Source organism: Anguilla rostrata, chromosome 1, assembly GCF_018555375.3.
Source record: "Anguilla rostrata isolate EN2019 chromosome 1, ASM1855537v3, whole genome shotgun sequence".
Classification (NCBI taxonomy): Eukaryota; Metazoa; Chordata; class Actinopteri; order Anguilliformes; family Anguillidae; genus Anguilla; species Anguilla rostrata.
Genome location: NC_057933.1, coordinates 8194733 through 8211784, shown reverse-complemented (window position 1 = coordinate 8211784; position 17052 = coordinate 8194733). Strand labels below are relative to the sequence as shown.

Here is a 17052-nt window from a genome sequence, read left to right as displayed (position 1 = left end):
GTAGGGGGCGCTAACCTGGCGCAGGCCTTGGTTCTGGCGGTGGTGTCCAGCTCGCTGGTGGAGCTGACCTCGTCGCAGGCCAGGTTCGGGGCCTCGGCCTTCAAAGCGTCCGGGGCCGGGGGGGCCTCGGCCATTTCCGCGGCAACCGGCCGGGTCTCGTCGTCGGACGAGTCGTCGATGGCAACCACCTCGAGGGGCCCGGGCTGGGGGAGCTCCACCATCTCCAGGGAGGAGGAGTCGTCGCTGTCGGCCCCTCCCTGCTCCGCCGCGGGCTTCGGGGGCGGGGTCTCCCGGGGCTCCTCCCCCTCCTCCTCCTGCGGCTGCGCCTGCCCCGCCCCGGCCGGGGTGGAGGTGCTGACCTGCTCCCCCCCCTTGGCCTTCCTCTTGCACCTGATCCTGCGGACGGGGCGCGAGGAGACGTCGCCGTCCTGCTCCGTGTCGCTGTTCTCGGGCTGCTCCGCCCCGGGGCTCTTCCTCAGCGCCCTCTTCTTCTTCAGCTTCCTCACGCGCTTACCGGCCCTGGGCTCGGTTTGGGCGGGGGAGGGCGGGGCCGGGACGGCCGGCTCGGCGGGGGGCGGGGGGAACGTCCCGCCCGTGGTGGAGGTTTCGGCGGGGGGCTCGGTGCGGTCCGCGGCCCCGGTCTGGGAGTCCCGCCGTCGGGACAGGGGGACGCCCGGCTTCTCCGGGACGGTGAAAGAGCCAGCTCGGGACGCCAGCACACCCCTCTCCTGCGGGGGGCAGCAGGGCTCCCTCACGCGGTCCAGCCTGCTCTCCGTGGACACCGTCCCGCTGTCCAGAGAGCTAACGCTAGCGCGACGCCGCTCACTTAGCGACTGGAACATGGAGGATCTGGGCTGGGCGGGCTCTGGGGGAGAGGAGGGGAAACAGCTTTAGAGGCAGAGACTGAGAGGGAGAGATGCCTGTGAAGTCATATCTGTGAGTGATTGGGTGAGAGCTCATATCTGTGAGTGAGGAGGTGAGGTAGAAAGGGATATGGGGTGAGGGCCTGTGAATGAGATCAAAGTGAAACTGTGAGACTGCCATGTCAGATCTCCTACCTGTGAGATCGTACCTGTGAGTGAGCTGGGAGCTTGTACCTGTGAGTGAGCAGGTGAGCTCATACTGCACCTGTGAGTGAGGGGAGAGCTTGTACCTGTGAGTGAGCAGGTGAGCTCATACTGCACCTGTGAGTGAGGGGAGAGCTTGTACCTGTGAGTGAGGAGGTGAGCTCGTACCTGTGAGTGAGCTGAGATCACCTACCTGTGAGGGAGGAGGCGAGTGGAGGTTCTGGTGCCGTCCCATAGGGGGCGCTGTGGGCGTTTTCTACAGGGGAGCTCCTCTGGCTCGGGGACGTGGGCTCCTGCTTGATGTGCGGGGGGGCCGCGGCGGGATAGGCGGGGGACAGAGAGGCGGGCGGGGCAGCGTGCTGCAGGACAGGGGGCAGTAAGGCTGGGGAGGACTGGCCGGGGGGGAACGCCGGGATGTTTGGGGAAAAGGGGCTGAGCAGAGCGGAGGTGGAGGGGGCAACGAAGGGGACAGCGGCAGGGCCGGGGGCGGGGGCAGGGGCAGGGTTGGCGGCTGCAGCGGTATCCATGCTGCTGTTCTTCTCTCCTGGGGGGGCGGAGCCACTGTAACCATCTGGACACAAACACAAAGGGGGGGGGGGGACTGTAGTTATTACCACCATTTACTGCTGGTCTTTCAGCAGAGAGAAGAGAGAGAACTGGCTTTAAGATTTCAGTGTCTGTGAAAACACGGTCAGGTCAGGCCGGTGTACAGAGGGGTTCTCACCTTGCATGCCTTGCAGGATCTCGATGCGCTGGGACCTCAGCGTGCTCATCTCCATGGTAACCTGACAAAACACACATCACACCAATCACCAGCCAGTCCTGAAACACCGACGCTCAAGAGAGAGACGACAAAATCGGCAGTCGCGGAACGGAGCTGAATCTGGAGCGCTCTGGCGCTCGTCGCTAAGCGATCACGTGGGCTAAATTAGCCGGGCCTTCGATACAGATGTTCACACGCAGATTGAGAACAGAAAGGAAAGAGGAGCTGGTCTCTTTTTCTAATGACGGAGCAAACGGTCAGTACTCTGAATAGGACTCTAGGGGGCGATGCCGCGCACGGCGGAGGACGTTCGCACGCTCGCTGACGCGCCCGAGCCACGCGGCGTGGGGGGGGGGCGTTACCTGCTGCTTGACGACCAGCAGCCGCTGCACCTCCATGTAGGCGGCCTGCAGGGCGGCGCGGGCCTGGATCAGGCTGCTGTCCACGGCCTGCAGCGAGCTGCTCAGCTCCTCCTCCCGCAGCGACACCGCCAGCAGCTGGTCCACCTGCGAGCGTTCTGCGGCACGGACAGACCGCGCGGGGTCAGGGGTTACACGCCACAGACACAACCGCCAAACCCACACACCGCCGGCCTGGCCACAGACACAACCGCCAACTCACACACTGCCGGCCTGGCCACAGACACACCCGCCAACACACACACTGCCTGTCTGCCCACAGACACAACTGCCAAACCCACACACTGCCAGCCTAGCCACAGACACAACCGCCAACTCACACACTGCCTGCCTGGCCACAGACACAACCGCCAAACCCACACACTGCCGGCCTAGCCACAGACACAACCGCCAACTCACACACTGCCTGCCTGGCCACAGACACAACCGCCAAACCCACACACACACACTGCCGGCCTGGCCACACACACCGACACCACAGACACAACCGCCAACACAGACACACTGCCTGCCTGGCCACAAACACGACCGCCAAACCCACACACACTGCCTGCCTGGCCACAAACAACGACACCACAGACACACCCGCCAACTCACACACTGTCAGCGAGCCCACAATTTTTGTACTAAATGCGCATGCAAAAATCCCTTTTTTTAAAAAGCGTATACGAACTCACCTTTTTTACATTTAACTTTCATCCGTTTATTCTTCCGCTCCAAACTGGGAATTTCTGGAGATGGAATTTCCTATGGAAAAACGAGTTTAAAACATATTTTAAAGCATACATATTTGGCTCATGGCCTTAGGGTCAGAAGCTAAGACGCAGTGCTGTGTGCTGTAGGTTTAGCGTTAGTGTCAGAAGCTAAGATGTGGTGCTGTGTGCTGTAGGATTAGCGTTAGGGTCAGAAGCTAAGACGTGGTGCTGTGTACTGTGGGGTTAGCGTTAGCGCTGTGTCTGTAGCGCTGTAGGGTTAGCGTTAGCGCTGTGTCTGTAGCGCTGTGTGCTGTAGGGTTAGCGTTAGCGCTGTGCGCTGTAGGGTTAGCGTTAGCGCTGTGCGCTGTAGGGTTAGCGTTAGCGCTGTGTCTGTAGCGCTGTGTGCTGTAGGGTTAGCGTTAGCGCTGTGCGCTGTAGGGTTAGCGTTAGCGCTGTGCGCTGTAGGGTTAGCGTTAGCGCTGTGTCTGTAGCGCTGTGTGCTGTAGGGTTAGCGTTAGCGCTGTGTCTGTAGCGCTGTGTGCTGTAGGGTTAGCGTTAGCGCTGTGCGCTGTAGGGTTAGCGTTAGCGCTGTGTCCGTAGCGCTCACCCCTGCGGCTCTGCGTTTCTTCCCCAGGCCCTGAGCGTCGTTCTGCTCCGCCTCCGAGGTGCAGCTGCTGTCCCCCTCCACGGATCCGGCTATCGCTTCCCCCGGCTCCGCCCCCTTCTCGGCGTCCGCAGCGCCCATCCCGGGGGTGCGCGAGGCGACGCCCTGGGGCCCGTCGGGACGGTCCCTGGGGGGGGCGGGCGACGCGAACAGGGAGAGGGCGCTGGAGGTGCGGTCGCCCACCACGCTGCTCTCCGATAGGCTGCGCTTGCGTGGGCCCGCCCCCGGGACAGCGGAGAGAGGCTCACAGATGGAGGCCCAGTGGTACCCCTCCGACAGATCCTCCTCCCCCCCATCGAGGCCTTCCGGGTCAAAGGGCACCGACGTCACCATCTCAATTCCAAACCTGCGGAGCCACACAGATCGTCACGTAACTCACAATGTTACGGCAATTCGGCAAACCTGAGGAGCGTCAACGTTCCTGCGTACTGCGTACTGGCTACTGGCTCAACCATTCTACCCTTTACTCATGTGTTAGTTCCCTCTCTGGACCAGCATGAGGCACCAATTCACCAGTTTCTCGACAGTACCAACCCTTAAGTGTAAATTTTAAAAAATCAGGCAATAGGAAAATGCAGTATTGGGGATTTGGCTTGTTTAGATTCTGTGATGCATATTGGAGAAATTTTAAGTTGGCACCATTTTGATTAATTAATAATTCAGCACGCAGACAGACATTGAGGAATTGTGTTCGTTTGTTTAGTTTCTTTTTTACAGATGTGTAGGCTGCCCCCCCCACCCCCCCCTCACCTGGGCATGCCCTTCTCCTGCTCCTGCTTCTTGCGGCTGACCTCCTGGTACACCTGGTCCCAGTTGACGTTTCGGCGGGCCCCGGCCGAGCTGATGAGCTGCCGGAGGGTGGGCCTGAGGCCCGAGTCCTTCTCGGCCTCGGCCTTGCGCGCCCCGCTCAGGTTCCGGATCCGCCGGGCGATGTTCAGGTTGGGCTCGTGGGCGCCGGCCTTGCCCTTGGGGCCCATGTGGCGGGTCAGGTCCCGTTTGAGGGAGGCGGGGAGGCCCAGCTTGCTCAGGTCGGGCACCCCCGCGGGCTGGGCGGGGCCGGGGCGGGACGCGTCGCTGTCCGAGCCCAGCCCCTCGTCCGTCGCCTGCGCCGCCGGCTCCCTGTCGCTCTTCCCCTCGCGGGCCGCCTCCTCCTCCTCCTCCTCCTCTTCCTCTGCCCGGGGTGGGGACTCCGGCCTTTCGGGGGTGTCGCAGGTGGACGTGCTCACCTGCACAGACTGCAGGGACAGGGCCTGGGCGGGGTGCGGGCCTCCGGAACCCGTCGAATCGTCCCGGGGGCAGGAGCTGCGCCTGGGGCCGCCGGGGTTGCCGAACGAGGGCGGGGTCACCCCGCTGTTCCTGCGCCTCCCGTCCCAGTCTCGTCCCGCCCTGCACTCCGAGCTCTCCGCCTCCTGCCCCTCCTCCTCCTCCTCTCTCGGCGCCGTGCGAGCCCCCGCTGCAGACGTGTCGGCCGACCCCCTCCTGCCCGGCGGCGCCCCCGCGTCCAGCCCAGGCCGGCGGAAGAGCTTAGCGGGAGCGGGGAACTCGCAGTCCCACCTGGAGGGCTTCTGGTACGGGACGGGCCTGGAGGTGGTGGAGGAGGCCTTCTCCGGGGCCTGCTCGGCGGGCGCGGCGGGCTTCTGCGCGGCCTGGATCTGGTCGTCCCGCCGGCCGCCGCCAACGCGGCCTGCCTTCCGCTGTCGCTGCTTCTTCCCCGGCCCCTCCTTGCTCTTGGGGGGGGCCTGGCTCCTCCCGGGGGGGTCCTGGGACTGCATGGTGCCCAGCACGAAGTCAAACTTCAGCTTCAGGTCTTTCACCTGCACGGACGGGACGGTCCCGTAGCCGGCCGCCGGGCTCCTGCCCTCCTCGTTCTGGGCCGGCGCGTCCCCGAGCTTGGCCGGGGGGTAGGGGGACCAGCGGTACAGCCGGTCTTTGGAGCCGCTGGCTTTGCCGCGGTCTCCGTTGGGCATCTCCCTGCTCTGGTGCGCCCCCCGGCGGGCCTGGTGCCCCCCCTCCCACCCCGGGGGCGCGTCCGGGCAGCCGTGGGGCGCCCTGCTGAAATCGAGGGCGCCGGACTGCGGCAGCTGGTCGCTGGTGAAGTCCATGGCCAGCGCGGAGTCCATCCCGTCCAGGTAGGGCGTGGCGCTCGGGTCCCAGTAGAACCCGCTATAAAGGGCGTCGCCGCCCTTCTTTTTGGAGGAGAAGCCCTGGTAACCCCCTCGTTTGCCCCCCCATCCTCCTCTGCCCCAGTTCTGCAGGAGCGGCGGGACCTCCGCTCGCCAGGGGGCGCTCTGGTCCTGGTTGCCTTGGTTCCAGGTTCTCGGTCCCCCGCTGGGGTGGTGCCACGCCCCGCCTTGGTGTCCTCTTGCAGAGTTCCTCCTGTCGCCCGGGCCCCGCCAGTTGGCCCCGCCCGGGCCCCTCGGCGCCGAGGGGAAACCCGGGGGGGGCCAGCCCCAGGGCGCCCCCTGCTGGAACCACTGCCTCTCTGCATTGAGCTGCTGCAGCTTCCTCTGCTCCTCCTCCTGGGCCTGCTTAGCTGCCGCCTCTTCTTCTTTCCTGGGGGGGAGGAGGGTGGATCACAATGACATCACATCCTGTGCTCCTCACTCAACTGAGAATTGCCAGCTCCTGATCTAAATCCAACTCTCACGCTCTGAATGACAATGAATGACTGATATTTCTACCACAACACTGGTACGGTGCATGGTTTTTGTGCGTTGTCAGTTGTCACTAGGCAACACTCCCTATTCCAGGCCCGCGATCACTTCAATGTGCAATATATTAATATATTACATATATTTACATATATTAATTATATATATTGATCACTTATTTACTATTTAAAATCTTCTTTGGTACTATATCCATTTGTAACAATGTTCTATGCTAAGCTCTAAAATATCAGGACTACAAATTATTCTTATTCATGAATTCTCTATTTACAGAAATCAAGATATTCGAGCAGGAGGCTCCTGTACTTCAAATCTGTAGTTAGATGGATGATGGGCATTATGTTTTCAAAAGAGCAAAACGTGTTTGTGCCGTCCTCAGCAGAACACAGAGAATTTCACGGTCAAAGTCCAAAAGAATTTCGCTTTCGCTCTGAGACAAAATGACACCTGCCAGGGTAATGTGTGCAGTGCCAGACCGAGCCAATGACCTCAGACAGTCACGTGATGTCACACACAGCAGCTGCAATCCAGCTCCTTCCTACCCCTGACAGACACCCACCCACCCACCCAAACCCCCCCCCCCCCATCCCCCCAGGGCCTCACACACACAGCAGACTGGATTCCTCTGTCATTATTACTAGAGGTGGCAAAGGCAGTTCTGTGTGGGTTGGGAACATTACACCCAAGGATTCAAACATGATACCAATCCCAGCTGCCGGTCTGAAAAAGGAGAGAGAGAGAGAGAGAGAGAGAGAGCGAGAGAGAGAGAGAGAGAGAGAGAGAGAGTGCGAGCGAGAGAGGAGGCGAGAGACGAGAGAAGCGAGAGAGAGGAGAGGAGAGAGAGAGGAGAGAGAGAGAGGAGAGGGAGAGAGGAGAGAGGAGAGAGAGAGAGAGAGAGAGAGAGAGAGAGAGAGAGAGATAGAGAAGGCAGCACTGGCCTTTTACCTGTCACACACTGAACTCTTGAGTGTTTGTCTCGGGTTTGCTAGCCCTACCAGTGCTACAACTAACGCAACACGCAGGGCTGGGAAATTCCAGTCCCGGAGGGCCGGTGTGTGTGCAGGTTTTTGGTTCCACAAATTACCCTGGCTAAATGTGCTAACCGGCCACACACACCAACACTGACACACTTGCAGATTAGACAGCAGTAAAACGTTTCATACAGGGACGCAAGAACAGTCTTCGGCTGCCATTCATGCGCTCATCAAGAAATGTAGCAAAAATGTCAGGCGACGTGCATGTAATCTGCCATCAATACCAGGAACAGACATGACCTTCATTGCCCACCCCTGCACTACACCCTCACTAAACCCATTTGCTACCCACACTAAGCACCACACACTCAGCCCTCCCCCCTGGACCTTCGCTTCACGTGATGCATTTGCGTATAAACTGCCGCTATCAGGTGTGACGCTGAGGGGGTTGTTAAGTAAACCTGCAGTTTTATTAGCCACTCTGGATAAGAGCAAGTGCCACATGCTCCAAAGTAAATATAATGCGAGTGAGCTTCAGGACCCGAGTAGCTGATCCGCCTGTACTGGATATCCCGTCGGGTTTGCAGCCCTGAACCTCACCACACTCGGTGTCGGGGCAGAGCCAGTGAGCGGGTGGTGATGGCGATTTTCTCACTCTGGCGACCGTGGGATATAAATACTCTCGGTCTCAGTCTGCCCTTTATTTTGCGAGCGACGGCTAGCGGCTAGCAAAGCTACTCAGCGTTATGGGTCTGTATCCAAGGGCCCGCCGCCAGCGAGGTGAAAGGTGGTGGTGGTGGTGGTGACGATTCTAGGGGCCCACAGCTTGGGGAGGCCGACAGCAAAAAATGTATATATATATATATAAATAAATTTTATAAATAGTATTATAGTATAGCTATTAATACTATAAATTTAATAAATTTTTTATTAAATGGGGGAGGGCGCAGGGGCACGGGACTCTGCTCTAAAAGCCTGCCGGGTCCAAGCAACTGGTTAGCCCCTGCAGTAGCCAGATTCTAAGGCCCTGTAACAACGCTATCCGCGTAGAAGTTCGCTCCCGACGTTCAGCTCTAACTGGCTGCGCGGAGGCAGAGAGTGCGAGAGGCAGACGAAGCTGGATTGCAAGAGAGAGCAGTGCGCGTGAAGAAGAGAGGCAGAGAGAGAGAGCAGAGCGCTCAGAGCAGAGAGAGAGCGCAGGCGCGAGCGACGAGAGACAGGCGAGGCGCGTGAGAGAGAGAGAGAGAGAGACGAGAGGGGAAAGAGCGTGAGAGAGGAGAGAGAGAGACAGAGAGAGAGAGAGAGCGAGAGAGAGAGAGAGTGCGAGCGTGAGAGAGAGAGAGAGAGAGTGAGAGAGAGAGAGAGATAGAGAGCGAGAGAGAGAGAGAGAGAGAGCGTGAGCGAGAGAGCGAGAGAGTGCGAGCGTGAGAGAGCGAGAGCAAGAGTGTCGAGCGTGAGAGAGCGAGAGCATGCGCTCATGGCTGTTTTGGGCTACGTCTCTGATATACGACTCTGGACCAGGACAGACCCCGTTTGCGTCGTCGTTTTAATTAGAAGCGAGCTCCAGCGACATGGAATTCTAATTAAGGGGATCGACGGCCGATGATCAGGGACAAGCAGATGACACCGGGACTTTTACGAATACATTTTACGGGTGTATCGCCTCATTTTACGGGTCGAGAGAGGTGAAGAGAAAGCGGAGCGTGATTTAATCAACAGCAGTTTGAAACTTTACTTGTCGTGTCAGTACAAGTCAACTAGGAATCCTGCCATGTGAATAATACCATTTTAGTACAAGTAACGGGATATTGTGTTCACGGTATCTAGTTTCGTATTGTCAAATAAAATTATTTAATTAATTACAATAAACAAATAAGATATGATACATATACACAGAGCTGTACTGATCAGCCACACTCAGGCTTCACACAAATCACAAATCACAATACAGCGGTGGCAAACTTACATCTGAACGCGCCCAAGCGGTCATTCTGACAATGAATCATGCAGCACAAGAGTTACAATTTACCCTTATTTACAGAGCGAGGAAGAGAAACAGGAAGACAGCACTAAGCACAGGGACAGGAGAAGGAAAACAAGTACACAGACAGACAAGTAAGACAGGTGGGGTGAGTGGGTGAGTGAGTGAGCGAGACAGAGAGAGAGAGAGAGAAAGAGAGAAAGTGAAAGAGTGTGTGACAGAGAAAGAAAGAAAGCAGACAGACAGAATGAAAGAGAGAAATAGTGAGAGAGAGGGGGCAAGAGAGAGAAAGGTAGAGGGAGAGAGAAAGAGAAGGACGTAGTGAGCAAGATAAAACAGAGAGAGAGAGAGAGAGAGAGAGATAGTGATAAAGAGAGAGAGAAATAAAGAGAGAGAGAGAGGGGTGTCCTTACCGGATCTGCTCCTTGCGCTTCTCGATGAGCTGCACCAGCTCCTTGTCGAAGTACTCCTCCTCCTCCGGCCCGTCGGCGGCGGCGGCGCCGCGCTCCTGCTCCTCCTCCACGCGCTGCTTGTGCAGGGGGCTGGAGATGTGCCCGGCGTAGGCCGTCAGGCCCGCCACCGACACCCGGCACACGCGGCACCCGTGGTCGCAGTCCCTGGGGGCGGAGGAGGAGAGGGGGGGCTCAGCCGGGACGCTGCCCACCGGCATGGCTCCGCGTCTGCGCCTGCGTCTGGTTCTGTCCTCGTCTGGATTTTTTTTTTTTCAGGTCTAGTCCAGTCGGGTCTTCTGGGCTTTCCCCAACTACAGACCCGGTTCTGGACTCTTACGGTTATTTGGAGACTCAAGAAAGGGGTGATAAATAAAACCGGAGGTGAAGAGAGGGAACTCTTCTAACACCCCAAAAAAGAAAAAGCTAAGTCTATTAAAAAAAGATGCTTCTCAACAGATCAGGAGGCAAATAACTTCTTTGTTTTCAAAAAAAAAAAAAGAAAGAACAAATGAATAAACCGCTAGGGTTCGAATCTTCCTGAACTGTTGCCTTCTTCAGCTTCACATTAATTTGGGACGGTTAGCGGTGCAGGAGCGGGAGGAGCGGCGAGGAGCGGCGCGCGGCATTTCGACTCCCCGTAAGCACCCTGGGACGCAGTGTGGGACCGGCTCTCCCTCTCTCTGGAGGCCCCTAGCCTAGCGCGCTCTCATGATGGTTACGGCTGCTCTGGGGCTGAGGGGGAGAGAGAGTCTGAATTTCATCTGCAGCACGACGCTCCCCCCCCTCCTCCCCCATTCCCCCTCCCCCCTACACCCAAAACGCAGAGAGCCGCACTGCATTCTGACCAATCCAGAGGCTGCTGTAACCAGAGAGCTCCAGGCAGCTGCCCCCCCCCACTCGCCCCCCCTCCCCCCCAGGAGAATGCCATTCCAGGAGACTGATACTGCAGAACTCGAGCGCTATGCAGCAGCCCTACAGAAACTGTGTCAGTTCCACTGGCTGACCCAGTTTATTTTTCCTGCCATCTCCATGGGCCTGCGGCTTCATTTCAAAATTCAACCACACGGCCATATTTAACGAAGCTCCGGGGAGGGGTGGGGGACGTTCTCATTTGTGTTTGCCGCTAAATTCTTATTGTGCCTGTGCTTGGTGCAGTTACATTACTGCCATTCAGTAGATGCTCAAGTCCAGAGCCACTTACGCAACTTTTAGCATTTTTGTGTAGCATCCATTTAAACAGCTGGATTTACCCTGATTCAAGGGCACAACTGCAGTGTCCTACCAGGGAATGAAAGCAGCAACGTTTCGGGCGCAAGCCGAGCTCCTTACTCATTCCATGTCCCCATTAAGTCTTCTCGATAAAAGCAGGGGTTTGAGTTTGGACACAAGAGCACAAGCTACATGAAGGTTTAGAACCAAAAAGCACCAAAATCTTCACACCTTAATGTGAATCTACATTAAATTCTGATTACAGCTACACTGTAACTGCCACTGAGCTCCACAGCCACACAGAGCCAGTTGCTCCGAGTTCCATTTGCTGGGTTGAACTCTCCCATGCTTCCAGCTCTAGAGAAGGGCCTAAATTTAAGCCCCTGTTGGGGGCAGCTGCCCCGCGAATATGTGGGGGGCAGGGGGACAACTCTCACGTGTCCCCAAGACATGTGCCTCACCCCCCCCCACCCCCGTTCTAAAAGGACAAAGCGCCCGCTATCCAGGACAGGCAAGTCGATACGAGCTCACATATGCTTCTTTCACAGGCTGTAAACACATACAGTATTGCATTTCACACGCGTGTACAGTACAGTTAGCAATTAGCAGGCAAGAAAGGACAAGATTGCTGAAGAGTATGAACTACAGGGGCTGTGATTACGAGCAAGGAAATGAAAGGAGGAGGAAGGTGACAGGTGGAGAGTGTAGCTATATCAGACAGAGCTTCCTGCTGACACAGAATAAACATGCCTTCAGTACATGTGAATAGCCTATGCAGCACTGGTTCTTAAACTTTTTAAACATCAGGACCCAAATCAGAAATGTAGTACCTTTCGAGGGCCCGTGAAATACACATACGAGCATAGACGAGTGGACTACAGACTACATTCTCAGACCCACCACATCCACCCTGGAGATCCATTTTGGGTCGTGACTCATAGTTTAAGAAAAGAGTGTCCAGGTCAAATGTCTAGTAGTAGGTTTCCTGAGACTGTGTGGCCTATATGAACTGCTGTAGGGACTATCATGGAGACCTCTTACTGCTCATGTTATTGGTTTCGCATGTGCCAGAAGGTCTTAGTAAACCAGGCCTTATGAGTCCAGTGAAGAGCCAGGGTAAGCTGAGGGAGGCCCGTGGATCCAGGGACATGCAGGACTTACACGCGGAGTGTGTGTACGACTGTGTGTGCGGGACTCAGACGCAGCTGCTCACCGGCCTTTAATGTTCTCCAGCTCTCGATGGTGCAGCATGCTCCTCATGTGCTCATCCATCTCCTGCACCAATGAAAAGGGGCGGGGGGGGGGGAGGGATGGGGGAAGATGGGCCCCAGGAAGGTTGAGTTTCAAAGACGTCCTGCGTACGCTCATATGACCAACAACTGCAGGGCAGGTGTGAGATCAGCTCAAACAAACAGCGTGCTCTCGATCCCGTGTTCACCACCAGAGCACTGTTCGCCGTAAGAGCACGTGCTGTTCACCAGGAGAGTGCTGTTCACCGCGAGAGCACTGTTTACCGTTAGGATTCTGTTCGACGCGAGAGTGCGTGCTGTTCGCTGTGAGAGTGCTGTTCACTACAAGAGTGCTCTTCGCTACAAGAGCGCTGTTCGCCATGAGAGTGCTGTTCACTACAAGAGCGCTCTTCGCTACAAGAGTGCTGTTCGCTACAAGAGTGCTGTTCGCCACAAGAGTGCTGTTCGCCACAAGAGTGCTGTTCGCTACAAGAGTGCTGTTTGCCACAAGAGTGCTGTTCGCTACAAGAGCGCTGTTCGCCACAAGAGTGCTGTTCGCCACAAGAGTGCTGTTCGCTACAAGAGTGCTGTTCGTCACAAGAGTGCTCTTCGCTACAAGAGCGCTGATCGCCACAAGAGTGCTGTTCGCTACAACAGCGCTCTTCGCTACAAGAGTGCTGTTCGCCACAAGAGTGCTGTTCGCTACAAGAGCGCTCTTCGCTACAAGAGTGCTGATCGCCACAAGAGTGCTGTTCGCCACAAGAGTGCTGTTCGCCGCGAGAGTGCTGTTCGCCGCGAGGGCGCGTGCGGTTCACCGGGAGAGCACCGTTCACCGCAAAAGCGCTGTCCTACCTGCTTGGAGTTATAGACGATGTCACAGAGAATGCACTTCCTCTCCTTCCCCATGTTGGACCTGGTAAACGGCCGCTAAGCCATCACTGCGGGAACAGACAGACAGACAGACAGGCATGAGAGAAAAAAACACTGCGTGCGAACATTCAATTCTGAATATTATATTTGCACGTATACAAAAGACATGATCCCCACAAACAGTGAACTCCATGACCAACTGAAAATGCACACTACGGAGAATATATTGCTTTGTACACGCTTCCTGTAAGCGAGAATTCAGTTGATGTAGGCTACACTCTCATATTATATTTCCACTATATATACACCAAAAAAAAAAACCCTCAAAATTCCTGTGCTCAGACTTAAACTGGGTGTGTAAATGCCGGAAAAGTAACTAATGAAAGAAAAGGCACCTCAAACACGCTTGAATCATTAGGTCTTCACAGAAGACGAAGACAAAGGTTTCAGCGTCACACTGAAGATTGCCTGAAGAACGCTGAAAAGTTTGTCTTTAGTTTTTATTAAAAATGAAGGCTTTAAGCACGTCTGAGGCCTCTTTCAGTGTGCAGAGCCATCTTTTCTCTCTGAACTATTTGTCCACCGGCACGTTAGCTTTCTGCCAGTTTTTAAATTTGTACCCCATGAGGGTTGAGCGAGGGTAAGATGAGCTCTAGAGTTCCACTGAAGAGGTGAGACCAAGTTTAACCGACCATGCGCTGGCCGGAGGTTCGGTTTCCCATCAGCCAATGCCAGGTACCACCCCCCCCAAGCCCCCCCACCCCACCCCCCCCAAACCCCCAACCAATCCCGTGGCTGCGAGATGCCAGGGGAAAGTTCACATTGGACGTAAAGTTAGTTCCTGCTTGCTGAGCAAGGCTGTGTTATGTCTGGACAAGTCGAACACCTTGCAGACCTTTACTAGAAGATACCCTACACCGAAAGTCACAAGTGACTGTTTAAAAAAAAAACGCTTCAGCGTTCACAGCGCCAAGAATAAAAATAAAAAACCTGTGCTGCATGCAAAGCCCTACCTCGCACAGAGCTAAAAAAGCATTTCCGCTAATGGGACGTCTCTGACATCGCCTCCTGAGAATCAAGGTCAACGGCAGGGACCCCTGTGGAACAGACATGGGGGCTCAGGGGGCGTACATCTCTACCCAAGGGGGAAAAAACCAGGCCAAGGACACTGAACGCCGCCCCATGTGGAAAACGTCCTCGTTTGTGGCTCTATTCACACAGCCGTATGGGTTCAGCAACCCTATCCTCTAAGAGACCCGCAGAGACTGAGCAATTAGGTTAACATCCTATTCGCCCTCTCCCCCCTCCCCCTCCCCCTCCCCAGCAACGGTGCTGGCAGTTATTTTGGGCGGCGGGGGCCGGAGAGACTGGCCGTGCCAGGCATTCCTCCAGCAGTGCCCCCGCCCCCCCCACCCCAGGCAGGCAGGCAGGCAGGCTGCCCACTGACACCCTCTGAAAGGAAATACTGCTCATCTGACCTAACAAGTGGCACCGTACCGCTATGGCCTATGGCAGGATCCCGTTACGCTGGCAACGCTGGCACAAGCAGGACAAACGCTTTTCAACATCCGCTGTGCCAAGCCTCTCTGTCCCAAACAGCCAAGCCCTGACGGCGTGAAGGCCGCGGGGTGGGGGGGGGGGTAAGGACCTGGTCTTGTAACCTAAAGGTCACAGGTTTGATTCCCAGGTGGGACACTGCCGTTGTACCCTACCTAACCTGCACTGATTCAGTATATATCCAGCTGTACAATTGGATGCAATGTAAATGCTATGTGTAAGTCGCTCTGGATAAGAGCGTCTGCTAAATGCCTGTAATAGGCGAGTGGGATCACAATGTTAGTGTAATTAGTTACACCGGCAACAAGTTTGTGAACTTTAAATTATTTACATTTAAAAAATGAATCAAGACTTTTCAGTGTTGGCAGGAGTTACTGCACTGTAATCAACAGCGGGTGATCAAAGGGGGTCTGCCTTTCACCTGAGGCTGACTCCACACCTGAGGAAAACAGCAGGACTGTCAAACCCTGCATTATATAGTACTTCACCTGTGCAGTGCGTCTCCATTATCACAAAACCTTCTGGAACATTTGCAATAATATACAGGAATACTAAGGTGAGACACACTGGTGCTACTAGTACCACTGAATCTGGCAATACAGAAAATGAAGACTATTCTCACAACTCACCTTCAGACCACATAAACCACATATTCACTGTGCTTTTTCAACTTTGCTTAGTCAATTGAACTTGCCACTTTAGGCTTCAATTGTGTGTGTGTGCAAACAGTAAGCAGACTGAAATGTGAACAACAGCAAACCCTTTCTTGCATTTCCCAAGTCCTCAGAAATATTCAGAGGAAGTGACTAAAAGAAATGCAAGAGTTAATCTCGCTTTGGGTTTGATGTCAGTTGGACTCTGATCTAAAGGACTTAGAAACGGATGTTTGCTGAGTTTGCACTGTCAACATTATTCTCTCTTTATAACTGGGGTATTGTATTTTCAGTGACCTGGTCATACAATAAGTACTCAAAGTACAAAGACTGTAAAGTGTCATTCATTAGAACCCAAGCAAAATGAGAGAGCCATTTTGTGCAAATTTTGCTTTTTACCCTCACTATAGCAACCTCTGTTAGGAAGATCATCTCGCAAATGACATGTTCACAACCCTTTTCGGGGGGTGGGGGGATCGGCATTATAACAACACACGGCTGGAATTCATGCCATGAATGGTGCGGAATAAAGTCTGAGTCTGTACAAATCATTTTGTTTTATGTAAATCAACAGTCGTTTAAAATTTGGTGCTGTACAAAAAAAAAAAAAAGTAGAACTACTCAGATGAATGGGCATGGTGGCAGTATTGAGCAGGCTTAGGAATCCTTATCTGCAAAACCAGAAAACCACTGTATAGATGCACCAGCACATGCATCAAACAACCGAAGCGTGCAGACTGAAACACTGAAAACTATTTGTGTGGAATGCACGCAAAAAGCGCTGCATTATCTACAAACAGAAATGTTTGAACATACACGTGTACGTCCACTGTTCTGATGAACAGGATCAAGTAAGTGGAAAATATGTGCAATTCAAAATTAGAATCATGTAAAAAGCAGCATATGTTTAAATACATCAGACTATTTATTTTTGTAGTCACAAATGCAGCGGCTATAAACCTGCAAGCGACGCAACTGTTGCAAACTTTCGTAGGCCAACTTTCGACAGGCGTCAACCTGGTCGCTGGACTTTAGCCTATTATGATTGCACACTACATGATCACGCTGATGACATTGCGCAACAACCGCCTGTGAGCACATCCAGCTCAGCTCCGCCTGACGATTTCAGACCGCACAAACTTTTTGACAATGGAAGCGCTCTACGTCAATTAGTGCACGTGTATCAACTTGGCTGCAGTCAGACACACTTGACGCGTCATAACCAAATACTGATGTTGATCTTCACAAGCGTCATGTTGGCTAGGCTTAATGGCAATCTAATGACAAAACATCAGCTAGCCAGCTAGTTTGCGTGTGCATGGTTAAAAGGTCCCACAACTGCACTGACGTACTAGCACTGTAACACACTACAAAAGCCTCCTTCTATGTTTTTGTGGCTTGCCCGCCAGCGGATTGTAGTCCATCGCCTCCGTTACCCTGGCTAGAAATCTGACCGCTGTACACAAATATAAAAATGCATGCAATAGAAAGCGCATATTATCATGCGTCCAAAGTACCTCCCCCCCACCCACTGAGAGGGGCTCAACACAGTGTGTTTACTCACAAAACTGCTACCAGCCCCCACATTTATAGTGGTGACGATGTCTGTGCGAAGGGCTAGGAAATTATCCTAGTCTTCCCCACATTCAGGCCCTCCTTAGTGTGAAACCGGTGTTTATGAAAGTCCGGCGGCTAAGTATTTGTTTCACATCGCGAGAATAACCAAATACTTTGTGTACCTCTTGTTCCTCAATAGGTTTGTTTATCGTTTCATCTCCCCCGCACACCTTTCCAACGAGGGCGCCATGTTAGTTGTGTCCGACACCTCCCTTTCCGGTTCACTTCTTCTT

At 54.6% G+C, this 17052-nt stretch overlaps 1 protein-coding gene across 2 annotated transcripts in view; it reads right to left on the bottom strand.

The window, feature by feature from the left end:
* znf106a (zinc finger protein 106a) overlaps positions 1 to 17052 on the bottom strand; it is a 27053-nt gene extending 10001 nt beyond the window's left edge. The window contains exons 1-11 of one of the 2 annotated variants that reach the window (XM_064312069.1): positions 16942 to 17052; positions 12975 to 13060; positions 12107 to 12168; positions 9646 to 9849; positions 4359 to 6161; positions 3552 to 3954; positions 2927 to 2996; positions 2193 to 2347; positions 1792 to 1852; positions 1261 to 1638; positions 16 to 865 (exon numbers count right to left, since the gene is read on the bottom strand). In XM_064312069.1, coding sequence (XP_064168139.1) covers positions 16 to 865; positions 1261 to 1638; positions 1792 to 1852; positions 2193 to 2347; positions 2927 to 2996; positions 3552 to 3954; positions 4359 to 6161; positions 9646 to 9849; positions 12107 to 12168; positions 12975 to 13028 — 4040 coding nt within the window. In that variant the 5' untranslated portion in view covers positions 13029 to 13060; positions 16942 to 17052. Of the gene's footprint in view, positions 1 to 15; positions 866 to 1260; positions 1639 to 1791; positions 1853 to 2192; positions 2348 to 2926; positions 2997 to 3551; positions 3955 to 4358; positions 6162 to 9645; positions 9850 to 12106; positions 12169 to 12974; positions 13061 to 16766; positions 16895 to 16941 lie in introns of those variants that run through there. The other variant, XM_064312145.1, reaches the window with a different exon arrangement.